Consider the following 18,630-nt stretch of genomic DNA (forward strand, 5'->3'; position numbering starts at 1 on the left):
TTAAGGCTCTCTGACTCTTGATTTCAGCTCGGGTCATGATCTCACGGTTCGCGAGTTCGAGCCCCACATCAGGCTCTGCACTATCAGATTCTCTGTCTCCCTCTCCCTCTGCCCTTCCCCTGCTTGCGTGCTCTCTCTCTCTCTTTCAAAATAAATAAAAAGGACATTTAAAAAATTAAAAAAGAAAGAATGAGCACATGGTGGGGCAGGAACATTTCACAGAGGCCTGGTCGTATGGGCTCAGTCTCCAAGAACGAGTGGGAGTTTTCCAGGTGAAAAGTGAGCCCAGTGAGTCCCGGCTGTGGAAGTAACATCGACACAAGCCCGGATATGTCAAATGCATGATATTCTCTAAAAATGAAGAGTGAGTGGAGAAGGAGTCTGGGGGAGACACCCTAGAAGGGTTTAAGGAGAAACAGACTGGCGTGAAAGCTGCCCATGGATGTGCATGGGGCCTGTCAGCACCATGTCGGATTAATTCTGGTGGGAGGGTGGGTCTGGAGACTGCTGGGTTGGAGAGGGGTGGGGGCGGCGCTCAGGGAGGTGGACGAGCACACAGAAGCCCCGAGTGGAATAACGGCAGCCGCAGATCTCTAGGGCATGTTTCCTGTGCTAGGAGCCGGTCACATCTCATCTCGTTTGCACTAGCAACAGCCCTAGAGGTGGATTTTATTAGCTCCATTTTACAGAAGAGAATTTGAGGCTGGGAGAGTTGGCTCCTGCGCCCAGCTCTTGACCACCTGCCACACTGGATCTTAAGGTGGTGACAGTAACAGTGAAATGGGCCTGATTTCAAGTCTCAGCGCATTGCCAGCTAAGAAGTAGTGGGGATCCTTCCCCCACCTTCCTGACCCTCAGCTTTCTCATCAGACCAAAGAGAGCTTGCAGTGGACCAAGGGGTCAATCTGCAAGCTGTTGAGGGCCATTCACGCCTGATGGATTAGTGCTTGCGCTCATCTCCAGGGTGATTCACGTGGAACATGCCTCAGGGAGCAGGAAGTGAGGCCCATCACCGGGCTGTTAAGGAGACTCCACGTCTAGGAGGTCAGACCAAAAGCCAGCCACTTTTGTGGCACAGGGAGAACCTTACCGAACCCCTTCCTCAGAAACTGCAGAATGTAGCCTGCCGGGCCGGCCAGACTTCCCAGTCTGGGGTCCTGGCCCCAGGCGAGAGGGGAGGTAGAGTGGCCAGCTTCTTGCTTGAGGCCTCGCCTTTCTCGGAGGGGAGCTTCAGATGCTCCCGCTCTGCTGGGTGCCCAGCTCTGCCGCCAGAGGGCGCTGTTTCCTTCTCCAGCAGAGGCGCAGGGTCTGACTGCCAGCTCCCTTAGTGTCTGTCTAACTAGGAATTCTGCTCTGAGGCGCTCCCTCCCCCTCTGAGAGGAGCCACTGCCTGGCCTGCTGTCTCAGCTCCTCGGCCCTTGTCTGACCCACGGGGCAGTGGTTCTCAAATGCGGCCGTGTGGCAGCCTGCCTGAAAGGGCTCACCAGCAAGGCCTACACAGCTGCTCCACGAGAAGGCGGTGACAACATCTGAATTCTTGCCTCTACAGAGAACAGGTGTCTCTAGGGCTTCCTGCCAGTTGGGTAGTTTCTGCATAGACAATATTCTTTGCTTTAGACTCCAGGAAGCCACTATTATGATCAGGTCCCATTAAATGCATACCTGCCTTCCTTTGGAGACACTGGTGACTTAGTGATGGGGGATGGGGCCACAAGCGTCATCTGCCTCTGCCGCAGAGCACAGAGGGCTGCAGGAATGGATCATAGCAGAATGGTCATTGCAGGGTCCTTGCGAGCAGAGGCGTGGGTCTGGGTCTGTTGCTTGGCTGAGTGACTGGCGGGGAGGTGCTCAATCTTTGAGTCTCACTTGGCTTCATCAGTAAAGCAGGGATACAAATGCCCACCTCTTGAAGCTATTGTGACGATCAAATAAGGTAGTGTTTGCAGAGTCCACACGTGCCTTAAGTGGCAGCTGCCATTCCAGAAAGGGCCACTGCCCACAACTCCAGGGCCATATCCACAGATGAATAGTACCTCTGGGGTTACTTGGGAAGAGTGGCTGGGAGGCGTGTGTCATGTTATAGGAGAGTGGTCCATGTCCAAAATCTTGAAGCAGATCTGCTAACTCTCAGGAGATTCTCCAAGCACATACTTAATTTTACCATGTGGCCTCCTTGGGAAAGAAAATTATAAGTTAGCGTATTTAAAACAGGAGCAACCCTTATAACAAATCCTGTTCCATTTTGGCCAAGTCTTGTGTCACCTGGGTTCTGACGGAAAAGCACTTTCTCTGTTCATTCTCGTTGCAACAACCTTGGAGGCTCTTCCAGGACCTAGAAGTCCCTCCCGACTGATCACCTGTGCCTCTCTGGAAGCCTCCTTGCTAACATTCTCCAGCCACACTGCCTCCTGTGGTCTCCAGGGGCCAAATGCCTGCAGCCTCAGGGCCTTTGCTCATGCTGTGCCCTCTGCCCGGACCACCCATCTTGAGCTGACCTATTTCCCCACAGCATGTCACTCCACACTAACTCATTGACTTGTCCCTTGTTTGTCTTCCCTCTCAGGACTGGGAGCTCCAGGATGACCCAGGACAGGCACCCCGTCTTCTTCAGTTCTGTGTGCCCACCAGGAGAGTCAGGCTCATAGGAAGCCTGCAATTAATATTCGTGAACGAGTTTATGAAAAGCAGGTCTTCTTAGGCCCATTTCATACATGAGGAAACTGAGGCCCAGGCACGGAGAGAGCAGCGCAGTTCCAGTCTGTGCCGTGCGGAGCGGAGCCGGGGTGGGCGTGGGGGAGACCCGCGTGCAGGGAGGGCCGTGGGGCCCGAGGCGCGGCTCCCGCAGCGGGCGCCTGGGTCTCAGGGCGGCGGGAGCGTCCCCGTGGGCGGTCACTGGCGGCAGACTGGGCGGGCGCGGGAGCGCGGGGTGGCGGAGGAGGGAGCCCAGCGGGCCAGCGGCAGAGCGGCTGGGAGGCTCCGCTCGGCGGGCAGAGAGCGCCAGGGCCGCCGGAGCGGGTAGGCGGGCTCAGCCCCGAGACGGGCCCCGCGGGTGCAGGGGCGGGGGCGCCCGGGGCCCAGTGCGAGGGGTCCTCCGGGAAGCCGTGCGCGCTGCTGCATCTGGGGCATGGGGAGGGGGCGTCGGTGGGGGGGGGGGGGGCTTCAAGGAGCCCAGGGCTCAGAGACACGCAACCGTGGTCTCGGGTGGAGGGCGGGGTGGGCAGGGGGGCAGCCCCAGCTCCTCGTGTGGCCTTGGGCTCCCATAGCCTCCGGGTCCTCCCCTGAAACGTTGGTGGCTCTCTGCCTCATCTTGTGGGCTGCGAGGAGAGGGGTAAGGGGTGCATGGCAAGTGTCTGGGCTCCTGGGGCATTCGGAGACCAGGAGCTATTGGCTGAAATTTCAGGAAACAAAATAGATGTCCTTTCCATTCTCACTTCCTTGGGAGATTGATAGGATTTATATTAGTTCTTAATTTTTCTCTGGGGCGGGGGGGGGGGGGAGACGCAGGCTGCAGGGGAGACCTCCCTCAGGGGTTCAGGTGTTCCCCCCATCCCCCTTGACTAGCCAGCTGCCTGGGAAATACATCTGAAGGCATCATTTTACTGCCATTGCACAATAATCCCCTCCTTCCTCCCAGACTGGCCATCCCCTGCGGCGTACCTGAAGGACATAAGATCTGGTCCTCACTGGGCATCTTTGCGGTGCACAGTGGGAAGTGAGGGACAATCTTTGTATGAGGTCCCATGTGGGGGGGTCCCAGTCTCCCAGAATGGTCTGAAGTGGTCCCTGTGGCCGCTGCTCGCTGCTCAGCAATCCCGGGGAGTGGATGTGATCACCCTGAGGGGGTCATTGCACTGCTGGAGGCTGCAAGGGACGCCATTGGACACCTGGTCACTCGGAAGGGACCGGTACCTGCCCAGTCGTGTCTCCTCCATGGGGAGCTGTTGCTCTCATGCTCTGCCACAGCGAGGTCTCTGAGGCTCCAAATTGTATCAGTAAGGCGGCAACTCTAAGAGTGTCATTGCATTAGAGATTCCAAACCCAGGTCAGCTTGGGGAGGACAAGAGCCTGAAGAGGCTGGGTGGTCTTTGGAGCTGCTGGGGGGGTGGGCGTTCTGAGCCAGCATGCTAGAACCAAAGTCCAAAGCTCTCAGAGTGACCAACGGAGGTCCCTGGGATACCTTCTTATTTGGCTGAACCTCCTACCGGCACCCCTGGGCGCTCCCTGGGGCCCTGGGCTCCGTCAGGCTTTGTCAGGGATATTCGTCTGCCATGTTTGCAGGTCAACAATGGTTGGATACTGGCAATTTCACATGGTTCAGTCTAGGAATGCCTTCCTCCCAGGGCTGTGGTGTGGATCAATGCTCAGTGGAGTATCAGTCACCTGAAGCTCAGGGAAAGCTGATGTCCTTCTGCCCTCTGTCTCCAGGAAAGCCTGTGCTCTCCAGAGTGAGGCGAGCCCCCTCCCTCCTTGGGGTCTCTCCTCCAAGACTGGGCTCCCGCACGCCCTCTCCTGCCTGCCCTTCCAAGTCCTCTTCCTGCTCCCCTGGCTGCACCAGGCTCAGATCCTGCCCCTCCCCAGGTGCAGCCTCTCGGGCTGTTTGGGCATCTCCCAGGATGTCCAGGGACCAAGCTTGTCCCTCAGCATCCTGGGGCCCTCATCTACAGACAGGTCAGTGCAGGTGAGGCACTGACTCACCTGCATGAGGCCTGTAGTGAGTGTCTCTCAGGCTAGTCATTGGCCTGCAGACAGGGTGGTCTTCCGCTTTGAAATGCACGTGGTGGGAGTGTGGCCCTTTCCAGCCCTGGATAGAGTTGGCTACTCGGCTGTGGGGCAGGGTTTGGAGCAGGAGGGCGCTGAAGCAGGGCTCGTGCCCTTTTGAGGCCGGGCACTGGGCAGAGGATTGGAGTAGGGGATTCGTCCCAGCGCTGTGCCCTCCCGCAGGACTTTCTAAAGAGGCTTTGGGTCAGAGCTGGAGCCAGGTGCACTCAGGGGCCTGTGCCTGGGTTTGTAGGATCGCTGTGGCCAGTTCTTCTGGTGGAAGGGAGCAGGGTCACCTCCGGTGGGGTTGGCGGGATGTGTGGGGAGAGAAGGCAACTAATGTTCAAAGAGCACTGCTCATGCCAGGCTGGTCTTGTTGTAAAATGGGCAACTCAGCTTCCCAGGAGGTGGCAGAGAGAGCTCCTGACCAGGACCTGGTCCATCGAATTATGTTCTTTGTCCAAGGGACGAGATGGGGACTGAACTGAAAGAGTCTAAGGGAAGGGAGCTCCAGAGTCTTACCTTTCAGACCCCCCTCTTCCCTATTTCACCCCCTGACTTTGGGGAACCAGGCTGTCCTATAGGTATCACACCCTGCCTCATACAGCTGAGGAAACTGAGGCTCAGAAAGGTTCAGCGACTCTCCCAAGGCCACTCTACAGATAGGTGGCAGGGCAAGGAATTTGAACCCAGGACAAGCCCGCGGCCTGCTGGCCCCCCTAGGTTCCTGATAGGTTTCTCTGTTGTTTTCCTAGATGCCTGTGGTGGCTCTATCTGTGCAACAAAGGACACTGTTCTTGACCCGAGGGGCACTCAGACAACCCAAGAGACAGGCCTACGGCCTGCTCTTGGGTGAACCCCGCTCCCAGCAGCCAGGTGACCCACTGCCCGCAACCAATGGTTTCACTCTGACCATTCCTAACCCTGAACCCTGAAGTCCCAGTTGGTGGAGCTGTGGCTGGATCTTGACCCCTTTGCACCAGGCCCTGGCGGCATCCAAGTCCAATCTCCTTCCTTGATTCTGCTCAGGAGCACCTGTCCCGAGGGATCCTCTGTTCCAGGGGGTCCCCACCTCTCAGCAGGTTCTATAGAAGGAATCTGGCCTTCCTGCTGACCCGGCTGTTGGATTTGAATTACTGCTACCTTGCCCCTGGAGTGGCTTCTGGAAATCCTCAGTCCTTGCGTGCAGAGGGCCCTTCTGGGGTGGAGGTTCATGGAGTCCTCCCGGCGGGCCCCTCCCAGCCTCTGCAGAAACATGCAAGGGCCTGCTGGCAACTTTGCTCCTTTCTGGGTCCCCCGGCCCCCTGGGTCCCCATGACACTTTCTTGCCTTGCTCTTCTCCCAGTGCCAGCACTTTCCTCCTTCACCGGTCCCACAAGCTGCTGGGAAAGGGCTGGTTTGGGTTCAGACATCCATGTGGTCTACTCAGCAGGGGCTGGTACGGGGTGCCCTGGACCACTGTGACCATCCCTTGTGTTAGCTCTTCACTGGTTCTCTAAGAAGGGGTCTGCAAGCCTGGCCGACCCCCAGTGCCATCTTCTTCGGCCCTCCCTTTCCTCCTGACCTGGCCCTCGTACTCAGTCTATTCTCTACATCCAAGTGATCTTTCTGGAATGGATTCGGCCTTGCTGGCCAGATTGCATGCCTCTCCCAGCATTCCTGCTCTGGCCCACCTCTCCGGCCTCATTGCTTACCATTGCCTTCCACCAACTCGGGGATCCAGTTGTTCTGAACTGCTCGCTGTTCTCTGAGGAGGCTCTGCTCTTTCTTGCCCGCGCGCCCCCCCCCATCTTTGCCCATGCTGTTCCCTGCACCTTGAATTCCCTCCTCTATCTTGCCCATTGGGTGGTTGACTCCTCTTCAACTTTGAGGCCGTGGATCAATGTAACTTTCTCTCTCATCTTCCTGCCTCTTCTCTGATCTCCCCACTCACAGGCATCCCATTCCTACTGGTTTGGGCCATGGCAATATGGCCTTGAGGTTCACCTGTATTCCTGGTGGTCAGTTCCTGTGGCTGTATATCATCTTGGCCTTTGTTTCTAGCATGGGGCTTGGCACATGTTTATTGAGTGAATGAGTTGAGTGACAGTTTTCTGGAGTTTCCATGAACTCTGCTGTGATCGTGCTGCTTTCGGCCAGTTTGGAGCCGCTGGTATTGCCTCCCACCGTTGACTCAGCCCTGGCTGGTGGTTATCCAGAGCCTCGGGTTTGCGTCACATTTGCTGCTTCTGAGCAGTGTATCCACCACATTTCTATGCAGCTTTGGCTGCTTTTGGAGTTGAATACTGGGCCTTGCATTTGGCCTTGCTATGTTTCATTTTGTCAGGTTCTGTTCCAAATAGCCCTTTCTGCCAGAAGACTGTGGTGTCAGAATAATACTCCTGCCTCTGAGATTCAGTAGTCAAAATAACCAGACTGTAAACTGTTAGTTGAATTCACGACTTGGTCTTATAAATGGCCAAATGTACCTCATCTTTATAAGCCAAATTAAATGCACGGTGAGTGATGTTCGTGAGAGCTGACAAATAGAGTTTACTGCTCTCTGGTTAATTTTGGCCATACTCTATAAAAACTGCCTTTAAATTAGCACTTGATGATGAAGAACATATATATGTTCACAAATGGACGTGACCGTTATGTAGGACTTAAAGAATATCTGAAATAGGGTCTTCCTCTCTGAATAGTATTTATCAGAATGGGACTCAAGGACGAAATGCACAAGAATAGCATGGGCCGTATGTTGAAATATATGGACCCCTGGGCGCTATCTTAGACTCACTTAACTGCCTGTCCTGGTGAAGGGCTCTGGAGTCTGCACTTTTGACATGCCCCTGGAATGGGTCTGATGCTTTCTGAAGGCTGGGGACTGCCTGAGAGTTTAGTGACAGCCAGAGATCCCATGGAGAAGGTGTATCAAGGTGGTGTGTGGAATGATCTGGTGGCTTTCCCTGTCAGAATATCTGTCACTGGCATTACCACCTGGAGATTCTGGAGTCGAAATCCCAATGTGGTCTTGGCAGAGGGTCCCTTGTGTTGAGGAGACACCAGGGGAAAAGAGATGGGCTGTGCCAGGGCACAGAGATGTGGACCAGGCTGCTGAGTTTGGAAACTGCAAACTGTTTTGGGTGACTTAAGCATAGGCAGGTCAGTAGGCAACCATAACCTTGGCCCTACCCATGTGTAGCATGATGGGCGTAGGGAGAGAGCCAGTGTGCCGATGACCCAGTATTTTTGTACCTAGCAGTCATCAACTCTGTCATGTGTCACCTGAGAAACAGGGCTGACAGGGCAGGTAGGGGCTGAGACCTGGAGGGTGTACTGTGTTTCGAGCCCTGAGGTTTAGTTCTATTCTCAAGGGCGTGGGGTGCTGTAGAAGGACCTGAGTGCCAAGTGGCATTTACTGCATTTCTATTTGGATAAGATGTGACAAGAGGATTTCTACCCATACTCCTTAAGCAGTTCTGTCTTTGAACTCTGCTTATGAAAATCTAGTTTCTCTACCATTAAAGCAGACTTGGAAGCCTGAGGTCAGAAGGAATTTGTATAACAACTTCTGGCATCAGACCCGGGTTCGTATCTGAGCCCTGTTACTGATTAGCTGTGTGACTGTGGGCAAGTTGCTTACATCTCTGAGTCTCAGGTCCTCGAGGTCCCAGCAGCCTTGGGATGGAAGAAGCCATGACCCTCTCTACCTGACCCCCACTTCTCCCTGGGGTCCACGCAGGAGGCATGATCACTGAGCACCATTTGTCTGTTTGCTTTGTAGGCACTGTCACTGAATCTTCTGTAATCTTCTCACCTGCACCATGAACATCTCTCACTTCCTGGCCTTGCTGCTCCCAGGATCCCCACAGGGTCAAAACAGGAGCAGGTCAAGGAGCATTCCATACAACTTCTCTGACCACTGCCAGGATTCTCTGGACCCGATGGTCTTTATTGTTGTCTCTTATAGCATCGAGACTATTGTGGGGTTCCTGGGCAACCTCTGCTTGATATGTGTGACCATTAGGCAGAAAGAGAAGACCAATGTGACCAACCTGCTCATTGCCAACCTGGCTTTCTCTGACTTTCTCATGTGCCTCATCTGCCAACCACTCACGGCCATATACACTATTATGGACTACTGGGTCTTTGGGGAGGCCCTTTGCAAGATGTCAGCATTCATCCAGTGTATGTCGGTGACAGTCTCCATCCTTTCGCTTGTCCTTGTGGCCCTGGAGAGGCATCAGCTCATCATCAACCCAACAGGCTGGAAGCCCAGCATCTCCCAGGCCTACCTGGGGATTGTGGTCATCTGGCTCATCGCCTGCCTCCTCTCCCTGCCCTTCCTGGTCAACAGTGTCCTAGAGAATGTCTTTCACAAGAACCACTCCAAGGCTGTGGAGTTTCTGTTAGATAAGGTGGTCTGTACAGAGTCCTGGCCGCTGTATCACCACCGCATCATCTACACCACCTCCCTGCTGCTCTTCCAGTACTGCATGCCTCTGGCTTTCATCCTGGTCTGCTACGTCCGCATCTACCGGCACCTGCGGAAGAGGAAGCGGGTGTTCCGCAAGGGCACCTACAGCTCGCGGGCTTGGCAGATGAAGAGGATCAATGGCATCCTCGTGGCGATGGTGGTTGCCTTCGCCGTGCTCTGGCTGCCGCTGCATGTGTTCAACAGTCTGGAGGACTGGTACCATGAGGCCATCCCCATCTGTTATGGCAACTTCATCTTCTTGGTGTGCCATCTGCTTGCCATGGCCTCTGCCTGTGTCAACCCTTTCATTTATGGCTTTCTCAACACCAACTTCAAGAAGGAGATCAAGGCCTTGGTGCTGACATGTCAGCAGAGTGCCCCCGTGGAAGAGTATGAGCATCTGCCCCTATCCACAGTGCACACGGAAGTCTCCAAAGGGTCTCTGAGGCTCAGTGGCAGGTCCAACCCCATTTAACCAGGTGTAGGCCTTCTCCCTGCCATGGTCATTGTCAAGTTCCTTTACTTAGCCAAGTGGGCCAACTGCATCATTACTGGCATCATTATTGGCATTCTGGTGGACACCATCCTTACGGGCTTTCTGGAGCCCAGAGAGGCTGGAAAGAACCCATTTTTGCAACCATTTGCATTGTGAAGACTGACATTCAGTTGGTTCAGCCATTTGTTCCTGGGAGAATTCTGAGCATGGATTCTGCGGGTCACAGTATGTCTTGTAGCCTGAGCAGGTGCCAGAGCCAGAGATGGTCTGCTCGTTGCAGGCAGAGTTCATTCTGGCAATTCAGAAACAGATGCTCAGCCTGGGAGCCCAAGGGTTTCACCTCCTCCAGTGACTGTGAGGTCACTGTGGAGTCAGGGAGAGAGCACGGGGGTCAAAGCTCTGGACCTTGGTCAGGCCCTCACCTCTTGGAGAGGTGATGTTGGTGGACAGGCTTTGTAAGTGGTAAAGAAGTCTATGGAGGCAAGTTAGCACATCCAGGTGCAGAGAATGGATCATGCTTACCTTGGGTCTTCATGCTCCAATGCAGGAGGAAAGTCAGTCCTGAGCAGCAGGAATCCCATGATTCATACCCTGCTCCATATTCCTCTTTCACTGCCTCTGCCACCTCATGTGGAAATGAGCCTGCAAGTATCTCCCCTTGATAAACACCTTGAGGGGGACATCTGCATCACCATAGAGCTTGTCCTCCATGCCTAGGACAGGACCTGGTGCAGGGAGAGGGCTCCAGCAAGATTTGCCATGGTAGGCTGATGGTGTAAACATGCCCCTGCTGAGGGCCTGGCTGAGCACGGGCGCCCTGTGCCATGGTCCAGCATGGGAAGGGCCAGGTTGCTGCAGTCATGCTCTCTTACCTGCCTTTCCTAGCCTTTAGGACCTCTCTTGCCAGACAAGGCAGCAGGCCAGGGACTCTGTGACCTTCCCCCGTGTTGACCCACTGCCAAGGCTGACAGCACTCAAGGTTGTGACTCCGGCCTCTGTTCCACACTCTGACCACTAAGCTGACTTGCTCTAGGTGATGTGCATTGTTGTTCCAAAGCCTCCCCAGGCCTTCAGTAGGGGCAGGGGCAGGGGGTTCGTGAATTTGGCTTAACAGGACACTGGCTGAAAGGAGTAGGAGTCCTCCTTCCTCCAGCCCACCAGGGAAAATGGAGAAATGGCTACAATGAATGTGAATATCTCACCCATGGAGGTCTTGCCCCAGTCTTCTGGCTGCTGAGCCAGATCCAAGGCTTTATCTCTGTGTGGACCAGACAGGTCAAGCTTGCCTCTGGGCCACTTTCAATGGGACACCCAGGTCTGGCTCTGCCTGCTCAGTTTCACCTACCCTCTGGCAGAGTGGGCAGTGGCTAGACCCACCATGGCCTCCAGGGGCAGGGTATTCAGGTGCCCAGAGCCCTCAAGTATCTCACTGGGAGGCTGCTAGGACCGCTGTTCACAGGATATGTGGCAGAGGGCCAGGCAACAGAAGATTGAACAATCACGTCTGACTGTCTCTCTGACCTGGCCCCTGACCGAGAACTTGTACAGCCGACACCCAAGACAAGTAATCTGTGAGCCACCAGCCCCCTTCCTGGAGCTGTTTATTTCTTCCCAGGTTTTGGTCATATCTCTCATTCTGTTTCTTTATTGACTTTTACCCTGGCTTTTGGAATAGATTTTGAGCCACTGTATTGGGCACAGCTTGTGCTTGTCCTCTGGTGCCATCTGCTGCTGGCTGCTCCCGGTAACCACCTGCCAGCAAAGCCCAGACCTTGGGGCCCATCCCAGCAAGATGTCATTGACCAAGCTTCCCGAAGAATGTGGGGGCCTCAGACGCCTCCAGAGCCCATGCAATTGCCTGGGGTTTACGCCTCATCACTCGTATCAGTGGTGCCAAGATGCTTGGGGACAAGGATGCTTTAGGGTGCCCACATGACTGAGGACAGGGGAACTGGGTTGGACATTTGGCAGAGGTGTTTGGCATTAGGAATTGGGGTAGTGGGTGAGAGCTTTGTTGAGCATCTTCTATGCTGTCTTCACCTTGCTTGGGTTAACACAACTTACCTGGATGGCTGTCTCCTGCTCCCAGTTCCTAATGGCCCTTGGAGTTGTCTGGTTCCCCAGTGTACCCTGGGACCTTGCTGCTCAAAGTATGCTCAGAAGACCAGCAGCCTTAGCAGCACTTAGAACTTGTTAGATATGTGGAATCCCTCTTCCCACCTGAGACCTATTGAATCAGAATCTGCATTTGATCAGAACCTCTAAGTTAATGGTGTACATGTTCAAGTTGGAGAAGCTCTGCTCTAGGAAACAGAGTGCCTGGAGCCTGGAGCTGCTCGGTGAGCACCTGTGGACACCCACTCTGGGATCTCGACTAGAGTTCTAGGAATCCTTGTTCTGGAAATAAGGCTTTAAGATGGTATGGCTGAAAAGGTGGGTTATTCCACTGTGGTTGTTTGTCTCTTCTCTGACTGCATGTGAACACATTTCTTGTGGGACCTGCTCATTCCTTAAATAAATATTTGCAAAATGAACAGTTTGTGTAGTTAAATTCTCAGTGAATGTGCCCCTCTGTATTCTGCTCTGTTTCCCTTCAAGCTATATTGTCAACCGTTCTTTATGTTGCTATATATCATTTTTGACAGCTGATTAAGGATTTAGAAAATGTGCCAGTGAAAGCTGGTACCTCCGAGCGATATCTCTCTTTAGCTCCTGGAAGGGCCTTTCTCTGTCCCTGCTAATCGGCATGTCCCTGATTGTAGTGGGGGGACCCTTCTTCAGAGGAGCATCAGGGCTGGAATTGGAGACTCATACTCATGAATACCACCAGGGGACCCTTAGAGGGCACAAAGGATTACTGAACCCTGGTGGTGGGAATGTAGATCCTCCCTCACTCTAACATTTCCTTTTTCCAGAAATGACATTGGCTTGTTTTTTCCCATTATAAAAAGTGAATTATATAAATTCTCAAAAATATGCAAAATATGCAACAAAATGAAAAGGAGATCACATGCCGCCACCCAAAATACTCAATGTTTTCATTTTGGGGAATCATGTCTTTAGTTTTTATATAGAGTGTTAGGCTTTTTTTGAAAAACATGGTAGAGATCGTACTGTAGGTATATGCATATTTATCTATAAAAATATTTTTTACAATCTTTTTTGCTTAACATTATAAGAAGTTTTTTTAAATATAATTTATTGTCAAAATGGCTTACATACAACATCCAGTGCTCATCCCAACAAGTGCCCTCCTCTGCCCATCACCCATTTCCCCCCCCCCCTTTCCTCCCAATAAGCCTCAGTTTGTTCTCTGTATTTAAGAGTCTCTTATGGTTTGCCTCCCTCCCTCTCTGTAACTATTTTTCCCCCTTCCTTCCCCCATGGATTCTGTTAGGCTTAAGAAGTTTTATTCATTCATTCAACAGATATGTCAGACACATGGTAGATGCTGGAGATACACCAGCAAGAATAGACATTTTCCCTATTCTTTTTTTTTTTTTTAATTTTTTTTTTCAACGTTTATTTGTTTTTGGGACAGAGAGAGACAGAGCATGAACGGGGGAGGGGCAGAGAGAGAGGGAGACACAGAATCGGAAACAGGCTCCAGGCTCTGAGCCATCAGCCCAGAGCCTGACGCGGGGCTCGAACTCACGGACCGCGAGATCGTGACCTGGCTGACGTCGGACGCTGAACCGACTGTGCCACCCAGGTGCCCCAACATTTTCCCTATTCTTATGGAGTTTGTAGTCCAATGACAAGGTCCATCCTGCATCCTTAATTGTTATCTGTTGTGGCATATTTAGATGTTTCTAGACCTATTGGTTATAATTCTGTGATGAACTTCTATGCAGAGAACTTTTCCTGGATTTGGAATTATTTTCTTAGGAGGGATTTCCAGAAGTGGAATTAGTGGGTCAAAGGGCATGGACGTTTTTCAAGGCTTATGATGTGTACTGCTAAACTGGTTTCCAAAGAGTCTGAAATGATCTGTGCTCTGTGACTAGTGCTTGTTTTACTGTATCCCGGCCACTGTTGGGGGGTTACCATTAATGAGCAGACCTCCATTGTTCACTAGATCCTGTCCCCACTCACCTCCTGAATGTGACTCCAGCATCCGTCATTTTCTGGGCTCTCCTTTACATAGAACTCCTCCAAAGGCTTGTCTAATCTTGAAGTCTCTGCTTCTTCTCCTTCCATGCTCTTTTGTACTCACCTGTCCATCCAAATAGCTCTTGCCAGGGTCACTAGTGACCCCCATGTTGCCAGATCCCAGGGTCAATTCTCAGTTTTGTCTTTTGTGACCAATTAGCAGCATTTGGCAATTGATCAATCTCTTCTCCTTGAATCTCTTTCTGTGTGTGGCTTTTTTAGGACCCCTCACTCACAGTTGTGCCCTGCCTCACTGGGCACTCCTTCTCAGGCTCCTTCCTGGACTCTGTCTTCCTGCCCTCAGAGTATTGGTGTGTCCCCAAGGAGACATGGAGGCCCACTTCTGATTCCTTAGGTGGGCTCACTCAGTCTCCTGGCTTTCAACACCAGTGAATGTTTACATGTCTAATGCTCTGAAATGTGAATCTCCAGTCTGGACTTCTCTCTGCTCTTGGATTTGTATATCCAGCCACTGCTTTGTGTTTACTAGATCAAACTTGGCATGTTCAAAAGCAGACTTCCAATTTGCTGTCTTGCCTCTTCTCCCTCAGTTTCCCTCCCACCCTTCATTAAATGGCAACTCTCTCATTTCATTTGCTTGGGTCACCGTCCTGGGATCAACCTTCCGTTCACAGCCCACATCCAATCCACTAGTGAGTTCTATAAGCTGTGCCTTCAAAATGTATTCAGAATGACCACTTCTCACTTCCGCTGGCTCTGCCACCTGGTCCAAGCCATCACCATCTCTACCAGGAGGACTGTGGTGGCCTTCTGTCTGCTCTCGCTTAGGCAGAGTGATGCTTTCAAGCCGAAGTCAAAACCCTTCCCTGGCTTTCTCTCACTCTCAGAGCCAAATTCACAGTCCATGGCCTGCCTAAACTGGCCATCTGCTTGTCTCTGACCTCACTTGTTATGGCTCCTCCCCTCTCCCACCCCCTTCAGCAGTGCTGACCTCCTTGCTGTCTCTTGAATACTCTAAAATTGCTCCTACCTCAGTCCCTTGTACTTCCTACTCTTGCTGCTGCCCTCTGATATCAACATTTTAACTCCCTTGCTTCCTTCACTTTAAGTGAACCTTTATCAGAAGATTACTTCCTCCACCATGCTAGGAAAATACAACCTCCTCACTCTGTATTCCTACTTTATGCCACAGGACTTGGCACCCTGTGATATGCTTACACACATTTATTGCTTCATTATTGAATACCTCACTTTCCCTTTAGGATGTAAACCCCATGATGGCAGGGATATTATATATTACATATGATCACATATTATATATTACATATATATATTAATTATATATTACAATAAAATTATATATTATATGTTATATATTATTATATATATTATATATTACATATTCTATCTCTTAATGGTGGAATGCAGGCATTTGATTTTGTAGGATTTTGGTCCCAGATGTGCTAGCTGACTATGTGACTCTGATAGACCCCCCTCTGCATCTTGGTTTCTGATTCTTCGCCTGTAATGACACTGGTTGCTGTACATTTAGTGTTCCAAAGGCTGTGCTAGACACTCTACAGGCATTGCTTCTGCTCAACCCTGAGATGGGGTAGATGAAGAAATGGGTATAGGGGTAAAAAACTTGATACAAGTTTTCAAAAAGAGCCAGATTTGAAACCTGATCTTATGGATTCCAAAGTCCATGACTTGGACTGTTACAGTAGGGAAGAAGGTTGACCAGATGACCTCTGAGCTGCCTTCCAGCTTTTAGCTAGACAGTTTGAACTTTATGGGTAATGGAGAAATCATGAAGGGCTTTAAGCAGAGGAATGGCATGGTCAGGTTATAGTTAGAGAGATCAGTGAGGCTGAATTGGTCTGGGTTCTGCTAAAGCAGAAGCTGAGGCAGAGGCTTATGGGCTTTTCCTTTATTGGAGAATGTAATCCCAGGGAACAAAGTGAGGGACACAGGGAATGAGACAGGAAAGGAGAGAAAGCCAATTTGAAGATGTGTTATTGAATTGGCTATTTTTCAAAGGCAACTAAACACGCGATCTAATGTGTAGCTCTCAGGACAATCTGTCTGGAAAGAGAAAAGTAAGAATTTTAACCACTGATCCCTGTTGTTTCACTTGTCAGAGGTTTGCCCCATGAAGCTGTGCATTCGTAGACACTGAACACACTCCCATGTGAACAGAACAGCTCCAGGGAGAGGTGGGAAGATGTGCTGCTAGGGTATAAGGTGAGGTGGCATCGGGTCACACCTGCAGGAAGTCGGTCAGAGCCTTGCAGAGCTGGATGGTGCAGTGGCCACTGGACCAAGCACCAGGTGAAGACGAGAGGAACCGCATAAGCGGTTCTGATGCAGGGCAGAGCTAGAGGTGGGATGGCTGGTGTTATCAGTTGAGTTGTATCCCCCGCTCCCCAATTCACGTGTTGAAGTTTTAGACCCCAGCACCTCAGAATGTGACCTTATTTGGAAGTGGGGGTATTGCAGACATTAGTTAAGATGAAGCCATGCTGGAGTAGGGTGGACCCCTAATCCAATATGACTGGTGTCCTTATAAAAGGAGGAAATTTGGATACAGAGACACACACACAGGAAGAATACCACGTGAGGATGAAGGCAGACGTCAGGGTGATGCTTCTACAAGCCAAGGGAGGTCAGAGATTGCCAGCAAACCATCAGAGGCCAGGAGAGAGGCATGGACACATTATTCCTCACAACCTTCAAAGGAACCAACTGACACCTTGATTTTGGACTCCCAGCCTCCAGAACATTGAGACAATACATTTCTGTTTTTTCAGCCACCAGTTTGTGATATATTGCTATGGCAACCTAGCAGGCTAATACAGGAGGGTAAGATTGAAGGCAGAGAGATCCATCCACGTGAGCTGTTGTTTCAGCCTCGTGTTCAGTTGCTGGAGACAGACCCCAACTCAAACTGGTTATGATGAAATAGGGATTTATAGACCCATGTAATGGGGTGGAGTTCTACCAAAGGAAGTTCTTTGGTTTTAGGCTGCATTCAGGGTTCAAACAATTATATCGGGGCTCTCCTTTCCTTGCCCCTTTGTCTCCACTGCTTTTTCTGATCCCTTAATTCTACTGGTCTCTTCATGGCCCCACACTCTCTACATGTGACAATAAGAGTCTCCATAGCTCCTACCCTTGGTGCTCATGAGCCCAGAGAGAAGGAGCACAGCTTCCCTTCCCCCGTGCCCAGTCAGAAGTCTGGGGAGGATTCCAATGGCTCAGTCCTGAACAGATGGCTATGGCCAAGTTTCTGCACACTCTCTTTAGCCAGGCCTGGGTCCCTTGACCACCCCTGGATCAGGGTAGTGGGGCCAGCCTCACTCGAATCACATGGATGTGATAGGATTACTATAGCAAGGGCTAGAAGTAGTCTCCTAAAGAAAGTGATGCCAGGCAGGCAAAACACACAAGCAGAAGTGGGCTTAGAGATGAGAGATGGAGTGGAAAGATATTTAGGTGTTGAATGGACAGGATGACTTGGGTGTGGGGGAGAGAAAGAAGATTCCCAGGTTCCACACGTGGGCAAGTAGGTGTAAGTTGGCGCATTTAGCAGAATTTGGGGGGGTAGATGGGTAGTTTATTTTTGGATATATCGTTTGAGGCACACTTGACAGGCAGATGGATGGTCAGATACTAGAGTCTGGAGCTCTAGGGAAAGCTTGGGTCAAGGCCTGACCAAGCCATGCAGATAGGCATGAGATTGGGGAGTGGGGCTGATTGGAAGCTGGGCATGGGCCAAAGGAATTCTATTACCTGGAACTGAATCTGGTTGGCGTCCTGGGACATGGAGTAAGGGAGTGCCCAGCAAGGAGGCCCTGGCGGACAGGACAGAGTAAGTCAGATGCAGGAGCTATTTCCCAGAGCTGAGCCCAGAGATGATATCAGGCAAGTTGTCCTTACCAGGTTAAGTTTTTCTATGGCCTCCCTTTAGGGAATCAAGGACAGCTTCAAGGTCAAGTTTCTTGGCTGGAAGTTGGGAATTGTTGTTGTTACTTAGTGCTTTGCAGGGATGCAATAATGCTTGAAAAAATGCTGAGAAGATCTGGAAGTTTCTCATAGAAGAAATCTTTGACTTCTACAGCGTGTTGAGGGATGGTCTGGTGGTCGAGGAATGAGCACAGCTGTTGTCTCTCTTCAACTGGGTCATGCTGACTTGGGACAGACATCCTTTGGTGACAAAGCTCTTGGTTTGGCCTTATCTGGTGGTGAGGCTTCCTCCTAGAGTAACTCTTCAAGGTTCTGATACATTTTTACAAGACTGCTGCAAATACAGACATGGACCAGACTGGAGCTCCTGGGTCCTGAGAAGACACGGAAGGGGTTTGCAGAGCATATTAGGATGCTCTCTTTGCTGAGCACCAACCAAGTGCTTCCTACCCTGGGCAGCTGAGAAGGCATCAGCAGGGTGAACTTGCCAATGACCCACAGAGCAGGGGGGTTCTTATGAATGTGGCTATGTAATCATGGCCCTTGAGGTTTCTAGTTGTTTAAATGTCACCATTTATTTGAAATTGGTTCCCGTCAGACTTTGAAAAATTTATCAGTGCAATTGTGTGTCAGCACAAAGCTCCCTTAAAATATGTTTCCTTTCATTCATAAAGCTGTGTAGGCATTTGATTAGTCTTTCTCTTGACTGCCAAGGAAACCATACTGAAAGTAGGGCACACATTCAGAACAAAGAAACCCAACTCACGGGCGAAAACCCTGTGATAGCCTATCTCCTTCCCCAGATAGTGTGCTTTGCAACAGCCAGCAGCCTGTTGCC

The 18,630-nt window shown here is 51.4% G+C and overlaps 1 protein-coding gene across 2 annotated transcripts; it reads left to right on the forward strand.

The window, feature by feature from the left end:
* Positions 1–2,930: 2,930 nt before the first annotated feature.
* On the forward strand, positions 2,931–12,247 carry NPY4R2 (neuropeptide Y receptor Y4-2). Of its 2 annotated transcripts, none has more exons than XM_040485656.1 (2): positions 2,931–3,015; positions 8,525–12,247. In XM_040485656.1, exon 2 carries the CDS (start codon positions 8,565–8,567, stop codon positions 9,690–9,692), a length of 1,128 nt encoding a protein of 375 aa, XP_040341590.1. In that variant the 5' UTR covers positions 2,931–3,015; positions 8,525–8,564; the 3' UTR covers positions 9,693–12,247. The 2 variants fall into 2 exon arrangements, with proteins under 2 accessions (XP_040341590.1, XP_040341591.1); XM_040485657.1 differs by lacking the exon at positions 2,931–3,015 and adding an exon at positions 3,267–3,905.
* The last annotated feature ends 6,383 nt before the right edge of the window (positions 12,248–18,630 follow it).

The sequence above is a fragment of the Herpailurus yagouaroundi genome, unplaced genomic scaffold (genome assembly GCF_014898765.1).
Source record: "Herpailurus yagouaroundi ecotype Mexico unplaced genomic scaffold, PumYag 163, whole genome shotgun sequence".
NCBI lineage: Eukaryota > Metazoa > Chordata > Mammalia > Carnivora > Felidae > Herpailurus > Herpailurus yagouaroundi.